Genomic DNA, 23574 nt, shown 5'->3' with positions numbered 1-23574 from the left:
CCAGAAGGAAAAGAAAATTCCTTTGAAAAGGAAAGGAGAACAGAGTGATGTGGAGTTAAAATACCCCTTGGGGAATCACATTAACCAACCACAGAATCATCAGGGTTAGGAGAGACTGAAGATCATCCAGTCCAACCATCAATCACCCCAAAACCACATCCCCACATCCTGACACCTCTAAAACACCATCTGGGCCAGGGCTGGAGGCAGCAGCAGGATTTCCAGTGTCTCAGCTGATGTTCTGTGACCACAGAGCAGCTGGTGCTGGGGCAGTGCTCCTTGGCCAGGCACAACTGGAGTGGATTCACTGGTTTTCTGCAATCACTTTGGATTGTCCCAAAGAAAAGGGATACAACTCCCTGAAAAGAGGTTGGAGTGAAGTCGGTGTCAGCCTCTTCTCTGAGGTAACAAGTGACGGGATAATCAGGTGAGGAAATGGCCTCAAGTTGCACCAGGGGAGGTTTAGATCGGATATTAGGGAAAATTCCTTCACAGGAAGGGCTGGCCAGCATTGGAACAGGCTGCCCAGGGAAGTGGTGGAATCACCATTCCTGAAATCTTTAAAAAACATGTGGATGTGTCACTTGAGGACATGATTTAGTGGTGAACACAGTGGTGGTGCTGGTTGATGGCTGGACTTGGTGGTCTCTGAGGACTTTTCCAACCTTAAAGATTCTGCGATTGTCACAAGCTGAACATCAGGCTGTTTATTCCAAGCCTTTGAGTGTAGCCATTTACTTTAATGTCCTTGGCTTTATGGACTGACAGAGCTGGGCATTCTGGCTGCCCACCATCCACTCACGTACTTCGCAAACAAACCTTAACTGAAAAAAAAAAACTGGTTTAATGAGATTTCTATCCCCAGGTTTGACAAGTGAGACCTTCAGAGCTCTCTGAGTGACAACTGCCAAATACACTTAACTTCTTAATTACATAAGAGGAAAATGCTCTTGAACTATAGCACTGGCTCTAAGATTTTATTAATTATAAATGCACACCTTGTTATTAACATTTTGAACTTGATTTGGGAGAATGACCTCTGAAATGAAATGCATTCAGGTACTGTTAAAGATATGTAAATTCCACCTCCCTCTCACCACCTGCCCAAGTGGATAATGCTGCAGTGTATGCATCCAGCTGTTAATGAGTTATACATTCTAATAAACTGATTTTAAATTGTGTGTATTGAATCTTCACTCTTGCAATATGGTACTTTATATTTCTATCCTATTTAGTAAAATTAATCAACAGCTGTGCTCCTTATGTTGATTATTCTTTTTTTTTTTCTATTAAGATTGGGAGGTTAATGAGGACAGTGCAATGCCTGGATGTGGTATCTATGCTAGGAAGGAGTAGCTAATTCAATCAAACATATACCCCTGGAAATGTTAAAGCTATATTAAGAAATTGAGCTATAAATAACTTGGTATTTTCCATCTCTGTATTCCCAATCAGTATGACCCATATGGACTTTGCAAAGTTTCAAAGGTGTTTCATTTTCAATATTTTCTCTTACAAAGGCCAGCTCATCAAAATATACCCCCAAATCTATCCACTGGATTATTTCTGATTTCAGGGGTCAAATCTGACTTTAACATGAACAATGGAAAATCCCTTTAGGGAATGTGGAGTCCAGGCCAGCTGTGGGAAATGCCCTGCTCTGTGTGGAGCAGCACGTTCCTGCTCTCTGCTCTGCATCACCCCAGCCTGGGAGAGGCCACCTCAGTGCCACCAAGCACGGGGTGTCCCACACCTCACCCCTGCTCAGAAATTACCACCACAGAGCCTCTTCTTGCTGGAAATCCAGACCTGAGGGGAGCACCCCAACACGGCAAAGACAGAGGATGGAACATTCAGTTCCTGGGACCCTAAAAGTCTCCTTGAAATCAGAACGGATAGTGGCAGTGACCTAAGCAGCCCCACCTATGACTTTCCATGCCTGTAAACCCTTCAGAAACACCATTTTTGCTGGAACTGACAGCCCTTCCCAGCATCCTGAGAGCTTTGGGCATCCAGTTCTTGTTATGGTTAACTCTCCCCCATGGATTGAGGGTGAAGTCCAAGGAACCAAGCTCCATTAATAACTCAGGCTGCCAGCTCACATCCATCAGCATCAAATATTAATAGACTCCGAGGGCCACAGCATCCATCTTTCCAGATGGCAGTCAATAATCTGTCTTGTTTCTGTTCAGGGAGAGGGGAAGATTTTCCTCCACCAAAATTATTATTGTTCAATATTAGTAGAGCTTAAAGACACAATGCTGCCTTAGGTGTTGGCTGTGTTAACAAGTTCTGGCTGCTTCAGAAAGTGTTTTCCCTGGATTAATGTTACCCTAACAGGTTACATTTCTTGTTTCTTTTAAAAACACATTCCTGCTATAAGCAGTGATCAACTCCCTTAAAATCCTTTTCTGGTGATCAATACACAAATTTGTATTTATTCCTGTGCATTTGGGATTAGAACTTCAAGTCTGTGAAATGCATTTTGAAAGGGAAAAAAAAGGGTATCCCAGACCATAAAGAGAGTTAATAACCCAGGAAAGGTCAACAACATCCACCAAAGTTTGCACCCACACCTGGTCTGTCACAAAGTTTGCTATTTAAGGATGTGAAATTAAGGATTTCAGAAGTAGTTACAATCTACAGGAATACAATTCCCTTGGGGGGCTGAAGTCTGGTTCCGCTGAACTCAGTGGCAAAACAGAAAATCAATTTTTCAAGGCTTCCGCAATGCAGAAGAGGAACAGGGTGTTATTGAACCTGGCCTCAAGTTTGCATGACAAAGACCTGGGTGACAGCTTTGCTCTGGAGGTTTCATCTGCAAGGAGCTGAAATTCCTCAGCTCCCACAGGTCACTGGGGGCAACTGACAGCGCTGAAAGGCAAAATATTGGAACTTTGGTAATCTGCAGTGGGACTCCAGCTAATCAGAGATTTCTAACACCCCATCTGATCCCTCCCTCGCCCCCTCCTCGCCAGGCTGGGCAGGTGAATCAGAGGTGCAGCCCCTGGCACCAGCCCAGGGATGCTCCACGCTCGGTGCCCAGAGCACTGAGTGGGAAGAAGGGCACAGTGCAGAGGCTCCTGTGTGTGCTGATCTGCAGAGCAGGGAGGCACAGTGCTGCTGCTGTTTGTACCTGAGGCCTGTGTGGCCAGATAAGCTGATCAGTATGGATTTAGCACCTACAAATGTATATTTCTGTGTACACACAGCACATGGGACACCGGCGTGCTGGGACATGGTGTCTGTGCACTGATGCAGATCACAGATACACGCCTGTGTATTTACTTATTTAATTGTGACATTTACAATTAACCCAAAGTGGTTCTCCACAAACATTCCCTCAAGGTAAACATATGGTATCCAGCAACACAAACTGTCAGAACAAACTAATTTCCTTAATGGTGTTCAGTGGAAATTACCGTGCTCTTCATCAGTGCATCAGCAGCAGGGGGAAACTTTGTACTTGCACCGGGCTTGTCCTCCACCCTGGACTCAAACAATTTATTCATGACCTTACTACACAGCATCTTTAGTTTTCCAGACATAATGATGTCCTCTGGCAGAATTCCTTTCCCCTCTGGGTGTTACTAATTACTCCCTGCAGAGGCTATTATTGGTGCTAATGATAAAATGCAGTAAAACCTTGGGGAAGGCTCCTGTGCCAAGTGTTCCGTGTGCAGGTGATTGCTGTGACTGAGCACTGACAAAAGTTCCTTCACCCACCTTGTCACACGATGTGATGGAGCTGTGCTGGGGTTTGATACACATCTAAAAGGACAAAATGAAACCACCAATGATCTTATTCAGTCTCCTTTTCCCTGTGCCCTTTTCATGGGAAAGGCAGAAAGGATGGGAAAGAGTTTTCTTACCCTTAAAAAAGTGACTTTACAGCTCATGACTCATCCAAAGACAGAACCATTGGCAGCCTGAATGCCAGAGTCTTTCACGAAATCATCAACCCCTCCAAGAGCCATCTGCAAAGCTTTCCCCAGCCTGCACCCCGGTGACACTGCATTCTCTGAGCAAAACACGGAGATGCCAAGCACGGATCCCTTTGGGAATGAGCAGAACCTCCCCTTGGCTTCCTATAACCTTACAGGGATTGACAAACCTTTACAAATGGATGTCAGCATTTTATTTCACCTCTGAATTTGCGCTAATATGCTAATTCATACAGTAAATTTCACATTAAATGCCAAGTCCAGCATTACTCAGCCTGATACTAATTCTTAAATTTGATGATGGATCAGAAGTATTCAGCAGAACATGCACACAAACAAAATGGAAACTTCATTTGTTATAAAGAGAGGGTAAGCAAAGTATTATAAATAATGTCAATTTTAAGTACCTACAGTACTTTATTAGATGTAATTTAATTTTACTTTACTGATCAGAGTCTTTTCTAGCAAAGCTCTGAGTGAGAGGGGAGTAAAAGTTACCACAAAGTAACTGCAGTTGTTATTTTCCAAACTGTAAAAAATCTGGTTAAATTTCATGGATTCCTTTTTTATAAACCCAAATATATTTGCTGTGGCCTGTTACTGGCAGAACTCACATTACTCCCTCATTAAGGCCACAGAAGAACCAGGACCATTTGTTCTCATTTCTGGCCTCTTGGCCCCCAGAACCTCTCACTCCCTGCCTGGGTTGTTTCCCACTTCGCAGCCTCAAAATTGACCTGAGATGCATTAACAGCGTATTTGGGTTATTTTATTAAAAAAAAAAAAAAAAGTACCCACCCTATGGTGCCTGGGCCACAGTGGGTTTCAGAGCAACAATTATCCATCCATCCTCCCAGAAGGGACCTTTCCCAACCCATTGCCCAGGCACCTCGGGAATCATTTGTCACAGCTTAGGAGAGCCTTTGGATGGGATTTGGCTGCCTGGGGAATAATTTGAACCTATCAAGATGGGAGAACTTGTGCAGCCCCCCCAGTCTGGACACTGTGCATGTGGAGAACTGGAATTAACTGCACAGAGCTCATGGTTTCCAGCCCAGCAAATCCCAGCTGTGAGGGTTTTTTTTTTGTGGAGGATGCAAGGATTTGTGCAGCTCAGGAGTCAGGCACTGCCTGTTGGCTCAGGGTCCTCTCACACTGGGACTCCACTGGAAATTCATCTTTTCCAGTGGAGGGTGCACAGAATCTCACTGTTCTCCTGCCCTCCAGCAGCTTGGCTCCAACGTGCTCCATACAGCCAAAAGGAACAATGCCCTGGCACAGTAAAACTGATGAATAAAAGCAGCAAATCCTGGCTTTGGGAGGGATTTTTCCCCTCCATGAAATCCAGTGAAAACAAACACACATAAAACCTTCATTAAAAAAATTGGATTTTGCATACTAAAAGCTAGCAAACCTGAGCTGGATTTCTGTCAGCAAGCATTATAATCCCCCTCACCACCAGGGAACAGTTTTCTAGTTTGCACTAAAACTGTGCCCAATACCAGTCAGTTATCTGCAATTAAAAAAATCCATTCCTACAGTACCAGTTACCTAAACATGGTTATTAAAAAAGGGAAAGAGAATTCAATAAAGCAAGCAGGCAAGAAATCCCACCCTCCCTCCCTCTTCCCATAAATCAGGGCAGCACTTGCTGGCAAAAAAAAAAAAAAATCGAGCCTGACTTTACAACACTTGAATATCTGCCTGGTTTAGTATTTAGGCTTAACTGCAGAGCCCTTTAGTGTCAGCAAGGCAATGAATACAGCATCATATAATTAAATGTATTCAGAAGGAAAGTAGTGTGGAGAGTACAAAAGATGATCATCAACCTCTGAACAAGAATATTTTTTTATGCAGTCAGCACTTTTCACCTAATAGAATATCACAAAACACATTTATCCAGGAGGGACCTCTCCAAACTCAGGGAATTGGATTTAGACTGGGTAAACCAGGTAGATTATCAAGGCAGGTAAATCATATCTGTACCAGAGGGATTTCTCGTGTCCAGTGTGGGGCCAGCTGAGAAACCAGATCCTCTCTAGTTAAAGCAACTTAAACCTGGAATTTAGAGCTGGAATAAGGCCACTGCAGATTTATACAGGTGAGGCAGGGAGCAAACTCAGACTATTTTAAACTTAACTCTGGGGAAGCTGTAAAGAGTCAAACATCTGTGGGGATCATTGCTCTGACTACAACCAGCTTTGATCAGCTGCTGTTTTGAAACGCTCCAAAACACATGGCCAGATCACAATTAAATTTCCTCAAAGGTAAAATGGCCCAGTCATCCTGTGCATTATTTCAAGTTAGTGGGAGTTATTTGCATCCCTGATAAGTACATCTGTGGCACGTCTCCATGATGTGCCCAACAAGCTACTCATGTCCAAACTGGGGATGGAAGGTGGCTAAATGTCAAAATACCAAACCACAGTCCTTGAATATACTGGTAAAGATGAAAAAAAAAAGGGTTTTTTTGGCCTTTTTTAAATGATGGCATCAAAATTGGGGTTACCACTGTGGCAAAGTAAAGATTTTGACACACTGTGTGCAGTTCCATCATTTCCTCCCCCAGATTTGGGCAGAGCAGATCAGTGGCTAACAGGAGCCTTTTGGAAATACAGATTAGCATTTCAGTGCCAGGCGGTGACCTTCAAAATGGGAACCCAGAGCTGCCTGTCAATTCTGCCCCAGCTATATAATGGAAATACCTTTGCCTGGACATTTAGGATGGTTTCTGATCTATCCACACAGCCTGAGTGTCACAGTCCAAGATCCTCCTTGTAAAACAGCTGTGGCCTCCTGACTTTTTTTGCAATAATAAATGTGGGTTCTGGCTGTCAAGTCTGAACAGTTCTGCAAAAAGGACATCAGCTAAAACAGGAAATAGCAGGCATCATTTATACTTTCAGTCCCTATGATGTTTTCTGGCAAGAAGATCCACAGTTTAATTATAAATACAAATGAGAAGAAACATCTTCATCTGCTTGCTTCAAACCCACTGCCTGATTTTTAATTGGGAAACTTCTTATACTGTGATAAGTAGCAAGAATGCATTCCTTCTTCCTCTTCCCCCATGGAGTGAGAGACCTCTCACATCCCTACCCTCAGTGACCCCTTCTCTAAGCAGAATCATCCCACTGTTATTCCCATTTTATGGGAGCCATTTCACAACTTAATTACGCATTCTGTGAAAAGCATTCTCTTTGTTTTTAACCTGCTGTGCAATCATTTAATTGGTTGGCCCTTGTTCCTGGGTTATTAGAAATAGTAAATAACCATTCCTTGTTCATGTTCTGTGCACCATCCCCAGTTCCACAGATCTCTATCGTGTCCTTCCTCAGCCATCTGTTTTTGGAGCCGACTTCCCGCGTTTCGAGTGACTCTCTATAGAAATCGTTCCATATAAAAGATGATCTTTGTCACCATTTCCATTCTACCCTTTGTAAGCAGGAATCAGCCGAGCTGTGTGCAGTAATTTGAGACTTGGATATATTATGGATTTACACAATACCAAAAAAAAAAGGCTTTTCCATCCTGTTTTATTCTCATCCAGATCATTCTAACTATTCTGTCAGGCGCTCTGGATTCGTTTGAGTTTTTCAGGCTCATTGAGGGGTTGAGTTTTTCAGAAAACTACCCACAGTGATTGCCTGATCTCTTTCCCTGAATAGCAGGAATTAAATTAGAACTCATTTTTTGTGCATTTACTTAACATTATTTTCCTATCATCTATTAGTCTACATTGTTAAATACTGAATTTCAATACACCCAGTCATTCAGGAATCTTTCCCCAAATTTGCTATTGCCTTGACAATCCCAATATTTTTTGCATTATTTGCAAACTTTCTTTTAGACTTCTTCCACGGCTGTACTGTGCAATTAAGGACAATGTCCAGGCATAGCTTCAAACCAATCCATCAGTGCACACCTGACCTCGTGTCCACACCCCAAAGGACTGAGTCCAGGAGGAGCTAAAAGTGCTGGAAACAGCAGGAATTCTCCACTGGCCCCTTGCTATGAGCACTGGAGCCATGGATGTAGCAATGTGGATGGAAAACACAAAGGAACAGGGCTGATGCTGCAAACAGCTGTGGTGGACCTTGGTGCTGAGCTTCAGGATCCACAGCTGAGAGGATCAAAGCAAAAAAACATCATCTAAAAATCTAAAAAAATAAAGGTCACCTAAAAAAAGAAAATATGTCAAGTCTAAGCTAATGGTTTTTGTGGTGTAATTCTGAAAAGCTGGTAAATAACCAGGTGACCACACACAGGCAGATAAGAGAGATCCCATTCAAATTCTAGCAGATATTCCTAAATCAAAACCCTATGGCAAAAGAGTTTGAGATCAGGTAAAATTGCAGTTGCTCTTTGGCATAAGAAAACAAAATCAGGAATTTTCGTTTCTACATGTTTGATTGTAAAAGACAAAGATTTTGACAGTACAGTTGCACAGCAAATAAAATGCAAAACTAACCTATGACTTAAACCCTGTCCTTAGGAGGTTTTAACAAAGTCAGTTTGCAATTTGAACTACCAGGAGAGTCAGCAACCAACACTTACATGCACAGAATCATAGATAGTGTGGATAAAGATATATACATTTGGAAGCCTAATAGATGAAAGGAGGCACTGCTATTGGCAAGCAGTTCATCCCTCTGCAAAATTCAGATCAAATAACTCAGTCGGAGCAGAATATTGAGCTCCACTGGCTCTGAATGAGGCTACAGGAAGAGAAATGCAATTTGACACAGCCACATTGCCAATTAAGGATAAAACACATGAAATATGTCAACTAGCAACAAAGGCAGAGGCTTTCAGGCTTTCTGCACAAAGTTGGTTCCTTTGGACCCACTTAGGAAAACTTTGGAGTTATTCGGGTAAATAAAACTGCAGCAGAGCCCAGTAAAAGTAAATATGAGAAGAAAGAGAAGACCTGGGACTTGCTCAGAGTTCTTATCAAATAATAAACTCTGTGTGTGAGTGAGTACGTTCTCATTAGTAGAGGCAGACACTGAGGCAAACCCCCGCTTGTGACCTGGGACAATCCCACTGAAGGCAGCAGTTGTGCTCAGGTAAACTTGGGCTGGCAAAGTAGAATTTGAGCTGTCACGGACAACTTCTGGAGCTTGTGCATTGACAAGAGACTGAGCAGAGAAAAATGAAATGGAATAGCTCATAAAAGGCTCTGAAAAGTTCCACTGAATTCAAAGAAAGGGCTGCAGTTTGCAGAGCTGAGCGGGAGCCACTGTGTCCTGTGCATCCAGTGACCTTGTTAAACCCTGCAGTACAACAGTTCAGCTGCTCTAAAGCATCCACCCAATGCCCTGAGGTGGGAGCAGAGCCTCTGCTCCTGCCCCTGCAGCCGGGTGCTGACAGGGGCACTGCAGGCTCTGGGGGAGCACTGCAGGCAGGAACAGCACAGGGGCACTGCAGGCTCTGGGGGAGCACTGCAGGCTCTGGGGGAGCACTGCAGGCAGGGACAGCACAGGGGCACTGCAGGCTGGGACAGCACAGGGGCACTGCAGGCTCTGGGGGAGCACTGCAGGCTCTGGGACAGCACAGGGGCACTGCAGGCAGGGACAGCACAGGGGCACTGCAGGCTCTGGGGGAGCACAGGGGCACTGCAGGCTCTGGGGGAACAAGGGGCACTGCAGGCTGAGACAGCACAGGAGCACTGCAGGCTCTGGGACAGCACAGGGGCACTGCAGGCTCTGGGGGAGCACAGGGGCAATGCAGGCTGGGACAGCACAGGAGCACTGCAGGCTCTGGGACAGCACAGGAGCACTGCAGGCTCTGGGACAGCACAGGAGCACTGCAGGCAGGGACAGCACAGGGGCACTGCAGGCTCTGGGGGAGCACTGCAGGCTCTGGGACATCACAGGGGCACTGCAGGCTCTGGGACAGCACAGGGGCAATGCAGGCTCTGGGGGAGCACTGCAGGCTGGGGGAACACTGCAGGCTGGGACAGCACCGGGGCACTGCAGGCTCCGGAGCGCCACAGCTCCCACAGAAATCCCTAATTGGTCCAGAGGAGCTCGGGGAGAGAACAGCACCAGGCCTGACTGACAGCACTGATATGAAAACCTCTATAAAACTGATATAAAACACTGCTATCAAAATCAATAGGGGAGCGGCTTGGTCTGGAACCTGGAATACACAGGTGGCCTCCCCATAATGATCTTCCCTGTTGGCACTGGAATGGAGATTATCTCCTCCTGTAATTCAGCAGAGCCAGGAGAATACATTTGTGAGTAGTTACTGAAATCCTGGCTTAGCCCACATCCAGCTCCCTTGCACTGAGGTGATGACCATGGTTCCCTGAATGACGTGTGGCAGTGTGGCCCCACAGCTGGACTGACTTTCCAACTTCACCTGCCATTTGGGAAAGGTGCAGGACAAGCTGGGTGGCTCACAGTGCTCACGAGGGGTGCTGCTCCAAAAGCTCTCAGTACCTGTGCTCTTTGTCCTCAGAAAAAGCCCTGCAGGGACCTTGAGATGGCTCACACAGCCACGTCACCAGGCTTGACCCGAAGCAATGGTTTGTGAAGGGAAAATGGTAAAAAGGCTCAATGTGCCAGCAAATTTGCTGGTGGCTGGTGATAGAAATGGGAATTGTGATGTACACACTGATCCACAGGGTGCTGGACTGAGACCAAGTCATTCCATGCAGGGCACCGCATAGCCATGGGAAGATCATTCTCAGTCTGTACTGATCACACCGAGTAGTTTTGGGATGAAAAAATGTATAGCCTGTTATTAGCCCAAATGGACTACAAAAAAAAAAAAAAATCAAAGCACAGCCATGGCATGCACACAAATATGTTCTTTTGTAAGCACTGAGAAGTGGGTAAGAAAATTCAGATGCCATCAGTGAAAAGGGACATCAAGATGTGATTCAGAGGCAGTTTTCATCTGCTCGGTGAAGGTGCAAAAATCTTGGTAAGTGCAAATGATCTGTGATCAGCTCTATGTGGAAAATGTACCAAAGCACTGTGTGTGAGATGTTTTGATTTCTGTTTGTAAAGTCAGACCTTCCAACTTGCAGCCCAGATGACAGGAAAACTTCTGTCCAATGGGAAAGTGCCAGTTCCTTCCTTCGAAAAACATTTCCCACCTCACTCTTGGGCTGTATGGAACAGAGAGGTTTTGTTGCCTGCTTTTGTTGCCTCCATTTCTTGTTCCACGTCCACTTGTGAAGTAATTTGTAAGCTTCAAAAAACAATCAGCTGAGCTTTCAGACTTACCTCTATCTAGAAGATACCAAGAAAATGCAAATTCAAAGGGGAGTGCATTCCTCAGAGACCAAAACCAAGAAAGAGGGATCTGGGATGCAGCCATAGTTAGTGTAGTGGGCCTGGTTGTGTTGCTCTGGCTGACTGATTTCTATCTTTATTCACTTTTAAAATACCAGGTGAATATAATTTTTTACTTTCATCATGGTTTCCCACGGCACAGCTACATCTTCCATTTTTTAAGGTTACTTTAGTTGAATTTCCTATATCTCTGCCTTTCACATCACCTCCAGACCTAAAACTGACACTGATATCTATTATCAAAGACTGCATTTCCTTCTTGCTGGCTTTGACAAAAAGAGCCTCTCAAACCTGCTCAGAACATTCTGAATCTGCCGGGTCTCTTTGGTGACTCTTCAGCTGCATCTCACTGCTCCCTGTATCAGAGCAGGGCCTTCCCCTTTTGAGCTGTTTCTGGGATCACCAGGACAGTCCTCCTGGCTGGCTTGGTCTTTCCCCTGTCTATGTCTCTTTACTTCAGGGGTAGCTGAGGAATTATTCAGGGCTACAGTGGGATATTCCCAAACATCTTAAAATTCACTCTGCTAAGAACTTTTGGATAACTGAGGTGAAACAAAGGGAAAAAACAATAACCATGAAAGAGTTCAAAGGCTGGGAGAGTTGGAATCAGTTTCTTCTATGTCTTGACTTCATATTCAACTTTTGCTCAGGCAAAGCCCTTTTCTTTTTTAGGGAATGTGATCCATTCCCTAAAACTTTGAACCTGGTTATGCAGTCAGGGGATTAAGTGAGTCTGAGGTCCCTGAGCTCACCTGAGTGTTCTTGGCCAGGTAAAGCATCAAAGGAGACCTGACAGCGTTACTGCAGCGGGGCCGGAGAGGCCAGAGGACTGAGGATAGAAATCAGTGGAAAACAAGGCTCTTGTAGCTCCCCAGCTTCTAAGACAACTTGTTTTACTTTTATTTTCAATTAATAATTCATGCCCTGCCAGCTACAGGCCATGCTCAGACCCACCTGCACAGTGAGGGTGCCTCTCCTCGTCACCTCTGCCTCTGCTCCTCGCCCTTCTCTGTGGGTTTGAGACACTGGGTCATGGACACAAATGGGAAACCAGTGAGGAGAAAATGCATCTTCCCCCTGCTCCTGGGTAATTCATGAAACCAGACCCTGCAAACCATTCCTGTTGCCTGTGATACTCCAGTTAATTGGACAACTGCTGTGCCAGGAAACCTCTCCCCCACCTACAGCAAGTAAAATTTATACTGGTGGCTGGTAACAAGAACATCTTGATAAAATGGTTGAATTTATTTTATACCTAGAAATGAAAAGAGCTCTTAACAAAGGGGGGTAACTGATATGCTCGGTAAATCAAGGATAAAAGGACACAGGCTCTATTGAAGATTTTTTCCCCTCATCTTTTCTTTTTAAACCTTTTGATGAGGTGCCCTGTTGCTCTGCGATGAGCTTCCACTGAAGTACTGTTGGAATTATCTCAAAGAGAAACGGATCATTTAAATGAGTGAAAGCCCCCAAACCAGATCCTCTATCTCCAGCCTTACGTTCATTTTCTATATGAAGAATTTTGTGAAATTTATAAAATAATTTTACTACCGAACCACAGGCTTATAACAAAAAGAAGTCTCATCCATTTTTCCCCCTGCTTCCTTGTGAAGTGGTGAAGAATGATATATTTAGAATAAAGATGAAAGTTAGTATGTAGAAGAGAGGGAATACTCTAATAAATTTTTACCTTGTGTGTTTAGAAAACACCTACAGGCAACGATGCTTCCAATTTCCCCAGACCTGCCTGGGACTTGGGTCCTTCAGGGAAAATTCAATTGAAGATAAGATAAGGTGCTCCTTTCTATTTACTCTGTTTTTTCCTTTTAGACAACAGAGAAAATTTTAAAGGTGTAGGACAGGAGAACAGGCTTCCGCTTTCTTAATATAAAGATTATTTTTTCTCTCCTCTATGCTTTTTTCAGGGAACAAGAGATATGGTATGTGCCAGAAAGAAGCCTGTTAGGGCTGGAATATTCAACAGACTGGACCTCTAAATGTTTATGACCTCTAAAGGACCATAATGATGGTCTTTCTCATTCTATGGAACAGTAAATTAGTCATTTTACTCAGTGAGTAGGCACAGAGCAGGCTAAGACTGGTCTGAGTCTGTGTGTGGGTGTTTGTACTGACCAAGAGATTATCCATTGCAAAATTTGGTGTGCATTTGCTGTGCATTTGAATAGCTTTACAGCACTATAATTTATACTTATTTTTACTAAGTGCTCGAGCTACTGTTCATTGTGTGCTACAAGGGCTGACTTTTACTCAATGTGTAGGCAGGTTGTAAAGTTTTACTCTGATGTAAACCCTGGGAACAATTTGTACCCCTGTGGTAGAGAAAGCATTATGGGGAGAAATGCAGGCATGCCAGACAAAATTATGGACTTACAGACCCAAATGAAGCCTGTGTTTCAGAACTTAAGTGCCTGGATTCCCACTGAGCCCAGCCAGAGATCCATACACATAAGCACCTCTGTAAGGATATATTTGAAAGGCATTAATTGTGCTTTTAAAATGCAATTTTGATACAATGCCAACAGAAGATGCAAATAGCTATAGATGCACAGTACTGGGATAAATCTTGGAAAGCTTTAGAGAATCCAAAAGCCATTCCAAAAGCTGAAAACTCTTCTAGATCACCACTGCTGTAGTTTCCATACTCTGCAGCATGTGATTGGCTTGTGTGGGATCTACCAATATAGTGAAGAAATAGAGAAATGTCAAAATGGATTCTTTCATTTTGGTGATGAAGTGCTTGCTCTGCTTGCCAGCATGCAGGGTTCAATAAAAGCAGACAGCTCTTCAAAAAATAGCAGCATAAATAGATGAACTCTTTAAAGTAATATAAGTTCTGTCATCTGGATGTGAAATATAGACCTAAGTGCCCGCTGAAGTAAAAGCTGACCACACATTCCACAGAGAAGTGTTAAAAGTTTTCTCGGAGTGTCTTGGGCTGAGAAATGTTTTAACTACATTTCTCCTTGCCACAACACACAGAATGGAAGCATTTGAAGTTAAACCCATTTTTCAAAAGAAGAAAACAAAGCATCCATAAAGAAACAAAGGCATAGCACGGGATGAGGTCTCCAGGTAGCCACTGCTTTCAGGGAAGCTGCAATTAGCTGTGCAAGGGAGAAGGTGAGGTTACTTGTATCTAAATAGCATTTATAATGATTTCAGCAGCTAAAATGCTGATAGGTATGTGCAGGGAGTTGGTTTCAAGATTTTCTTGTGAGACACAAGGTCAGGATTCCTGTGGTCTCCTGTCATATTTAATTCATATCCTCTGGCCTTCTTCACCATGTTTATTAAATTACAGGAATAAAATTCAATGAACCAAAAACAAAAGAAGAGAGAGAGGACATGGCAAGTCCCGATTTCTTTATGTCCCTCCTGCACACCTGAATTCAGTGGACTTATAGGAGAACATGTTGGAGCAGAATTTGGAAGGAGGGGGAGGTACAAGTTAGTATAACCCCTCTCACCATCCCCATAATTGCATCCAGATAATTTATTGCAAGCAGCAGCCATTTCCACATGGGAGCAAGGATCCAATTTCTACCATTTAAGACTCTCCGTGGTGCTTTTTAGGGCTGATCTGTGCACTCCCTCTGTGTGTTTGCCAGGTTCCTTCTGGTCACAAGAGAGATGGCAGCAGAACAGCTTTACAGAACCATTCTTCAGAAGAGCATTCTGGCAATTCATCGCTTCAGTGCTAAGAGGAAACCCTCAAATATGTTAAAAGTCCCAGTTGGAGGGAAGTGCCCTCTTGGTGTGCTTGTAATGATGATTCCCTGCAATCATCCGAGTTAAACCGATACAGCCTTTATCCTCCTTTACAAGTGGGATGCAGGAAGCAAAGCATTCCCAACAGGCCTGTGGAGCAATGGGGAGTAGGTCTGTGATTTTGGGGAGGATTTTGTTGTGTCTCCTCTACCATTATCCTGTTTTCATTGCCCTGTATGCTGCCTACAAGAACTGCCTGGTTTGGGTCGTGGATCCCTCAGCCAAATCCACACTCAGTTCTGCAAGGTGGTTCAGAAACCACAGAGGTAAAACAGAGCCATCCCCCTGTGCTGTGGAGGGATCACAGCAGCACCTCACACAAATACCCTGATACCCAATAGCAGTTTTACAGCTTTGTCATTTGGGTTTGGAGCCAGACATATCCAAATCTGGCTCTTGAGTCTGACCCAAAACATTCACAGAAAAAATAAGGCAGAAGATGTTTTGAAATTCTATCCTAAACTGCAAGCTCACCACTATTTAGCTTGGGCATTTTAATTTTTGGAAATGTCACAGCTAATAAATAATGTATTTTCTTTAAGCTACCATTTACATTTTTATTTTACAACTTGAATCTGCTTAAATTTCCAACAACTAAGTGCTCTCCTCACGTACATGGCAGCCTATGGGATGGCTGCCTTTTCACTTAATACATTTAATAAAGGTGACCAGATGCTTTGTGTTTTTAATGGCTTGTTCTGCATCCCAACAAAATGTCCCTGTTTTGGCTGCGAGAGCAGATGATTCATCCTGAAACCCAGCCCAGCTGCCCTGACACAGGCAGGGTGAGTTAAAAACCCACCATCTGTGCTGGAGGAGTGGGCAGGAGGAGTGCTTTGTCAGGAAAACACTGTCCTTCCTTGGGCACTGCATATTCCAGGCAGCCAGTAATCCCAAAGTCCTGTGGGTCCACGCCCTCTGCCTTTGCAGATAAATTCAGCAGTTATATCCCATCTCCCACCATTTTTTCTTCCTTTTCCCCTTCCTAAGAAGCCCCTCAGACTGCTCTGCTCTAGGGTCATGAGTAGATCAAACATCGCTGTAAAATGTAAGATGTTGCTCCTGGTTTTATTCTTTCCAATTACGTGGCAAAATTCCTGCCCGTGTGGCCGCCTCAGCCAAGCCTCATACTCGAAAAAGCAAGAGGGATTCATTTCTGGCTTTTGTGAATAATTAGCTGTGCCCAGCTCTGCGTTAGCAGCGCCGCACTGCCAGCTCTGCCAGAGGACACATCCGGAGCTCGGAACCGGCGCTCGCAACTCGCCCCATTCAAGGGCAAAGCTCGACCCCCAGGCAAAGCTCCCCTGCTGCCTCAGCAGGAGCCAGGCAGGAATATCTGAAGGGAAAGCCTGGCTTGGGGTGTGTCATTGGGATAAGGCACTTCCAGCCTGCTTCTGGCCCCACAACCTTTTCCAGATCCTTCCTCCCTGCCCGGAGCATCCTGGCAGGATAACACCCCGGTGGGAGGGGAAGGTTCCCAGCAACTTTTCTGCACAGCCTGTGTTCTGCAGCACTTGAAAGAACCATTGCAGCTCATCTGGCATGCACACGAATGACAAATATGCTTCAGAGGCAATAAATTAGCAATTTCAAGGCTTTACTTCCCCTCATGGACTAATTGCCAGAGATTATAGTATATTATGTGAGAGCAATGATACTAATGCCTAAATATGCTTCAGTGATTATAGAGCTATCCTCAATAACCAAGCTGTTTAAATGTCAATGCAAGAAAGCTCTTTATTATGAGATTAAATATTATTTTGAAGCAATGCAATAGGAACTTCCCAGGCTTTCTGCCTCCACTAATGCTGCCTTGGGGCAATGTATATTGGACAAGGTATGCTTTTTTAAAATGTGTACAGTAAAGGGTCCCTAAATGCTTTTGTGCTGCAAATTTGGACAGCATTCCTAATAAGAAGGAGGATCTTGGCATCTTTTAATTTTGTAGTTGTTGCTAACATGCTGCTGCCTTCATCCTTCCTCCACTTCTGTATCAACTACTGTATAGAGAAGATAAATTCTTGTTTTCTGCTTGTGGAGTTGGGAATCAAACCTCAAAGACCTTTCCCTTCCCCCTCTCCGTCCCCCTCTCTAAGTACCAATATCTTGCACAGATGCTTTTGAGTCCAGCCCCTCACACCTAAATCAATCTGTTAATACCTGGCATTGAGACAACCCCTGGAAACCAGTGGAAACTCCAACTTTCAGGTTCAGCTGCCGACACGAGGCAGAGAACAAAAGTGTCTGTAAGCCATAGCTCCAACTGCACAGCTCTGCATGTGCCAGGTGAGGGTCACAAGCTCAGGTGTGGAATTAGAAGGAAAGGAGGCAAAAATGTCTTTGGCATCCCACTAATCTCATACAGGATGTCCCCACTATGGATCTGTCCCAGCTGTGCAGCCTGTCCCTTTAATTATAATTCATAATTGTTATAATAGTATAGAAAACATAGATAGGCCTGTGGGGATAGATAATGTAAAATGAAGGACAGAGAGAGCCAACTTTTTGTGAAGTTTGGTGGAATTCTCTCTTTAAAGTATTTTTTTTCCTTTAGGAAGTATTGTTTCTTAAACACTACTGCACTTCTACTCCACAGTGTGCTCCTGAAGGGGAGGAGCTTCATATACAGATAACCAGGGAACTTATTGGCAAGAATTCCATTTTGCCCAGCCTTAGCAGGACTGGACACCTGGATCCATGTCCCAATACTTTCTGCTGCAGCCTGGCAATTGTTAACTCTGAAGTTTTGATGTTTTCATCTTGGCTGGTTTCTTCAGCCATTTTACATCTCAGCTATAAAATGCAATGCTTGTTTACCTCAGAATGTCTGAAACTCTTTCTGATGCTTGGTAAAAGACACCTGCCACACAGGCTCAGAAAAGACATAAATTGCTCTATCATTTGTAACATTTTAAAATATCTTCATCTATTAAAATCACAGTGTGACTGACAAGGAACATGCTGAATGGCCATGAGAATTCTTTCTCTGCTCTTCCAGGCAGACGATAATCTGACACCTTTTTGTTATATCTTGACTTAGAATATACTATGGGAAACCATATCTTTATCTTTATAACAGTAATAAAGTTAGAACAGAGATGTTAACTAAACAACCAACAGCCACAGATTGACACTGCTCAAAGGACAGCAATGTGGACTTGGCACAGAATGGGCGAAGTGACCCACCTTTGGCTGCTTCTATGCAAATATTATTTCAAATAAAATTTGCATAGAATTAAAGCCCTTTTTTTTTTTTTTTTGCAGCCACTTTATGAAAGCCCTCCCCATGCCCAGCCCCACTCACCATGAAGCCTGGGGCACAGATGCAGCTGCCAGTGATGCTGTCACAGTCGGCCCCGTTGTGGCAGGGACAGGGCACCTGGCAGCCCTCGCCGTAGTAGCCCACGGGACACGTCTCGTTGCAGTAGAGCCCAGCCCAGCCAGCCTTGCAGCTGCACTCCCCAGACAGGGGATGGCAACTAATGAAGAGACAGATGTTAATGAGATGTGGGCAGGAAGGAAAAAACACAGCCCAGAACATTTCATGTGTCACACTCAGAGCAGGACAAGCCTGGAAACTCATTAGGGTGGTGGATATGAGCAGCTGTATAATTTGGGCCATGAATAGAGAATCTGGTGCTAAATAGCCCAGCATTTCCAAACATCTGGGAACTGCCACAGCACTGGTTAGTTTACACCTTGAAGTTTATGCTCTTCCATTCTCAAATCAGTGTGACTTGGATTACTGGCATCACCCACACCATTAATCCTTACAAGCTGTAAACAGGTACGTGCTGCACTATTTGGCTGTAATGCAGCCACCTAAAGATGTTCAGGGATAGGAGAAGTTCCAGTGGGTGGAGGAATCAAGAGAGCTGTGAAAATAAACCTGAGTTCAAGAGCACAGCATTTCTATTCTATTCTATTCTAATTTATCCCATCCCATCCCATCCCACTGTCATTTGTGTTTTAAAAGTGAGTGCCACCTCAGCAGAACTTTCCAGCAGGCACAGGTAGAAAAGAAAATGCTTTGGAAGGGGAAAACTCTCCTTGGAAGAAAAGTTTTGCAGGGAATATTCAGCCACAGTGACCAGAACTGATCAGCACCTGAAGCCTTGGGATTTACTTGGGACAGGAGTTAACAGGAGCCCTGGGACTAAGTCACAGCTGTACAGGGAAATGAGTCAAGTTCCTTTTTGCTACATAATGAATAACATGAATCCTCTGGCTTTCATTTCTATTCAGTCAATTCCACACTGTTGTGAGAGCACATGGAGAGAAAAGGAGAAAGGAGAATCCAGCCCAAAAGAGCGGACAACGCCTGGTCCCTCTGCATCCCTAGGTGGAACACTCCCCCCTCTGCTCCTCCTGCATGAAACTGTTTATCTTTACTAGGCACTTTTCCTCCTTGAGGTTTTCTCAGGGCACCACCTTCCCACAGCAGCAGGCTGGGGCTGGGAGAGGAGGAGAGGGAAGGCTGGAGCTGGGTTAACTCCTGGTTTGAAGGGATGCAGGTTTCTGGGGGATGTTGTCTGAGGCCAGCTGGGAGTGTGAGGCTTCACCTGAGAGCTCAGCATGCTCTGTGGCCTCTGCACCTCAGCACTGCACAGTAATGGCACTGTGCAGTCCTCAGTCAGAGAGACGAGCAATAATATTGCCAGAAATCCTGTCTTCTTTACTCTCAGAACAAGAAGAATAGACTTCTGCAAGGTAGAATCTCTCTCTGGGCCCGTCTCCTGGTTTTTTGCATCCCAGAAACAATTTCTTTTTCTTTACACTACATCCAGCCTCCCTCACTAAAATGCCTCTTGCTTTAAAGCAGTGGCCACAGTGAGGCTGCAGGGCTGCTCCTTCAGCCTTGTCCAGCACATTATTGACTCAGATCAAGGCACAACTCCATGGAAGCTCCATGGGGTTTGTTACAGTTTAAGACTGTAGACATGACTGAATGGGTTTCTTTACACCTATAAAATTAATATTGTATATGTTAATTTTCAAGGTAACCTCATAAAATGTAATTTCCAACTATGTTTCAGACAATTTCTGTTAGGAGAGGTTGGTCATATAGTGTTGCAACTAAAAAGGATCAAATTTTTCAAGTGTCAAATGTTTCATCATAAATAGTGTTTTACTGCCTAATTAAAACAATTCATCAGCATAACAAACTACCATCCATGACAAAGCAGTCCCTGAAATTATGGTTTTCACAAAGCACCTCTTAACATTCAGATAAAAATAACAAAAACTCATGTTTCCCCCCTGTGTCTATTAATCATTACCTAATAGGAGCAGAAAGCTCAACATTAAAGAAGGATTTTAAAATTAATTTTGTGGTGCTCTCTTTCCACTACTACTACATGTATCATCTGCTTCCATGAGAACTGCATCTGGTGGGTAAATTAAATATTTCAAAGGTAATATATGACCAGGGCAGTTTGAATCAGACTATGACAATTCAGCAGAAGATACTAAACACACTCAGAATTTTAATTCCAAGGTTGGCTCCCTCATCAGCAGGGACAGCTTTTCTGCATGGGATACAAGCTATGCATTAAGGGCTAAAACTCATCCTGATGTGCACTAAAACAAGAATCAAAACCAAACAGGCTTTCCAGAAGAACCTACTGGAGACAGGGAACTTGGACTCCAAAACAAAGGCCAGTAGAAGTTTGAGGGCATATTCTGACCCATGAAAGCTTTGCCCACCTTTCAGGGGACTGTGAGTCAGAAAAATCTGATGCAGATGTTTGGGTCCCTCCATCCACATAATCTTCCCATTGAAGGAAGGATAATTTTCTTATCAGCCTGAGCAGATCAGGGTTTTGCTTTTCTCCTAACTCACAAACACTTGTTTGACAATGCAGGTGCCTGATGCAGCGTTAGCTTCAGGATGACTGAGATTTAGATGCTTTCCCAAACTGCACAAGGCAGCTGTTCTCTTCCCAAGCCTGCCAGGGAATCTTGGCCACCTAACTGACTCTTCTGCCTTCATTTTTCCCATTTCTAAAACAATGCTATTCTCCCTTTGGAAACCTGTGGCAAGCACATTTCTCTCTCTCTCAGGATTTTTATAAAGGTGCACAGTGAGAAGTGAAAGAGAAAACAGTTTCTATTTCTGCTCCTTGTTTTTCTCTTGTGGAATGTGTTTGGAGATTGTTTCCCTAGAGCGAATGCCTGGTTGGATCAAGGTGGATTCTTTGGGCCTGATGGCCAACCGGATCCACCTGTGTCTGGACTCTGGAGAACAGGGTCACGAGTTGTGAAGAGTTAGATATGACAGTTAGAGAAAGTAGCATGTAGTTTTTAGTATCCTCTTTTATATAGTATATTGATGTATCATAGCATAATTATAATAAAGAAATCATTCAGCCTTCTGAAATAAGTCAGACATCATCATTCTTCCCATTGGGTTCGCCGACATCTACAACAGAAACCCTTGCAAGATCTGCAGTTGATATCACTAAATAGTACAACATTTTTCTATTACTTCTTTTTTCTCTCTGGTTTGTATGAACTATTCCACTAATTAAAGTGAGCAGAGTTACATACTAAATATATTGCAGCTCATGATGTAGAAATAGTGTATGTGTGTGTTTGTTAGGAAGGTTTCTCTTCTGCTGGCATTTTGTACAACCACATTCTGGTCAAATTATGTACCTAGATAAAGAACAGAGCCAGGAAATTCATCTATCACCCATCCAAACATCCATCTATCCAGACTGCCCAGTGAATTAAATGCTATTTTGGACTGAAGCTGAAATGTTTGAGGCAGAACAAAGCTTGAATAGGAAATGGAAATACAGCTAGAAATTCTTATAAATATCTGTATGATTCCTCCCCTCCTGTTTTGAGTGCACCTTCCCAGGCCATGGAGCCATGGAACATTTTGCCAGCAGGGGTCACAGTGCATGTGAGGCATTTCTCCAGCCCCCAATAAACTGAAATTAATGAACACAATTCCTCTGCAGAAGAATTGCTGAAGGATGGGTGAGAGAATGGGAGGGTTCCAAAAGGATCCCAAAGGCAAACCCACCAACATCTGTTTTCCAAGCCTTGCTGGGAGCAGCGAGGGAACCTCACGCTCTTCAAAGAGTTTGGCAGCATATCCTTCGTAGTTTGCATTGAATCTTAACAACTTTTATTTCTTCAACTCCCCTGCATTGCAGGAAGAAGCAGAGTAGAAACCAGGAGTGAACACAGGCAGCCAAGGGTTCCTGTGGCTCCAGGCCAAGCAGAGGTGGATCAGAGCTGTCCACACACACATCAGGGCTGACAAGGAAAGGGTTCCAGGGCTCCTGCTGCACTTTGAAAGCTACTGTGCAATCCCTGGCTTTTGAGCCACATTTAGAGCAATAAAATATTTATTTTAAAAAATTTTATTAGCTGAAAAAGCATAAGGGCATTTTTGACCTTTAAATTTTTAAGCATCTAATTTTGAGGAAATCTGAGGAAAGCAGGTAAATTTCTCAAGGCAAATTAGAAGTGTTTTAGACAGCACAGTCTGTTCCAAATTCTGAATTTGTTCTCCACACATCTTTCAGCCACAGCAACACCTTCCCAGTGAATTTTCTGATTTTCTCTTTATACAGCAGCACCAGTCCTCTCATTTTTGTTATCAGCAGCCTAATCCTAACTTTACAGTATTTTCTGTTTTATGGTGTCCACACTACATCCAGCCTCCCTCACTAAAATGCCTCTTGCTTTAAAGCAGTGGCCACAGTGAGGCTGCAGGGCTGCTCCTTCAGCCTTGTCCAGCACATTATTGACTCAGATCAAGGCACAACTCCATGGAAGCTCCATGGGGTTTGGTCCTGCCCATCCTGCCAGTGTTGAGGCAGCAGCTGGAGCCTCTGGAGATCTGCCCACTCCATTTGCCTTTGTCCCAGTGGCTTCCTTCCTTCTCACATCTCTGACCTGGGAAAGCCATTACCAAGGGCACATGGCTCCCCAGGCTGGCTCCACACCAGTGCTCAGGAAGGGTGGGTGCCCAGGGCTACTCCAGCTGTTCATTTCCCTCCCTGCCTGACAGAAGAACAGGATTATTCCCTTCCAGCTATTGCAGGCTCTCTCAACATGGACTTTTTGCAGAGGGGAGTTTTTTACAGGTGTATCCTTTCCTGTAGAAGGACAGTCCAAGTCACCACCACGTTCTAAATCACCTAATTGTGGGGTTGTTCAAAGTCCTGTACAAAGTGCCTTTCGGTGTGCTTTGATGCAGAAATTATTGGATGGTGTCCTTCAGTCATTACCATGCTGGAGGTTAGACTAGATGATCACTCTGATCTCTTCAGACATTAAAATAGATAGATCTATGAAAATGGAAAAGCTGATTGTGTATTTCCTACTGTTCCTGCTCAGCTACTCCTCAAAGCCCTCAGAACTTTCCATTCCAGTCAACTCTCCAATAACCAGATCAAATGAGACAAATCCCGGAACAGGAGTTTCCTTCACCTTCTACAAGTATTTAATAATTACCCTCCACACCTGGGGATCACAACAAGTAGCCAAGAGCTTAAACTGCTCCTGGGGAA

The 23574-nt window shown here is 44.0% G+C and overlaps 1 protein-coding gene across 9 annotated transcripts in view; it reads right to left on the bottom strand.

The window, feature by feature from the left end:
• MEGF11 (multiple EGF like domains 11) overlaps positions 1–23574 on the bottom strand; it is a 273843-nt gene that overhangs the window by 58824 nt on the left and 191445 nt on the right. For all 9 annotated transcript variants that reach the window (XR_011003600.1, XR_011003601.1, XM_068203530.1 and 6 more), the window contains one exon: positions 18348–18522. Coding sequence is in view for 7 of the 9 variants with exons in the window: in XM_068203530.1 (XP_068059631.1) it covers positions 18348–18522 (175 nt within the window). In the remaining 2 variants the exon portion in view is untranslated. The remainder of the gene's footprint in view (positions 1–18347; positions 18523–23574) is intronic.

The sequence above is a fragment of the Anomalospiza imberbis genome, chromosome 13, assembly GCF_031753505.1.
Source record: "Anomalospiza imberbis isolate Cuckoo-Finch-1a 21T00152 chromosome 13, ASM3175350v1, whole genome shotgun sequence".
Classification (NCBI taxonomy): domain Eukaryota; kingdom Metazoa; phylum Chordata; class Aves; order Passeriformes; family Viduidae; genus Anomalospiza; species Anomalospiza imberbis.
Note: the sequence above shows the minus strand (reverse complement) of the source record. Positions and strands in the feature narration are given on the sequence as shown.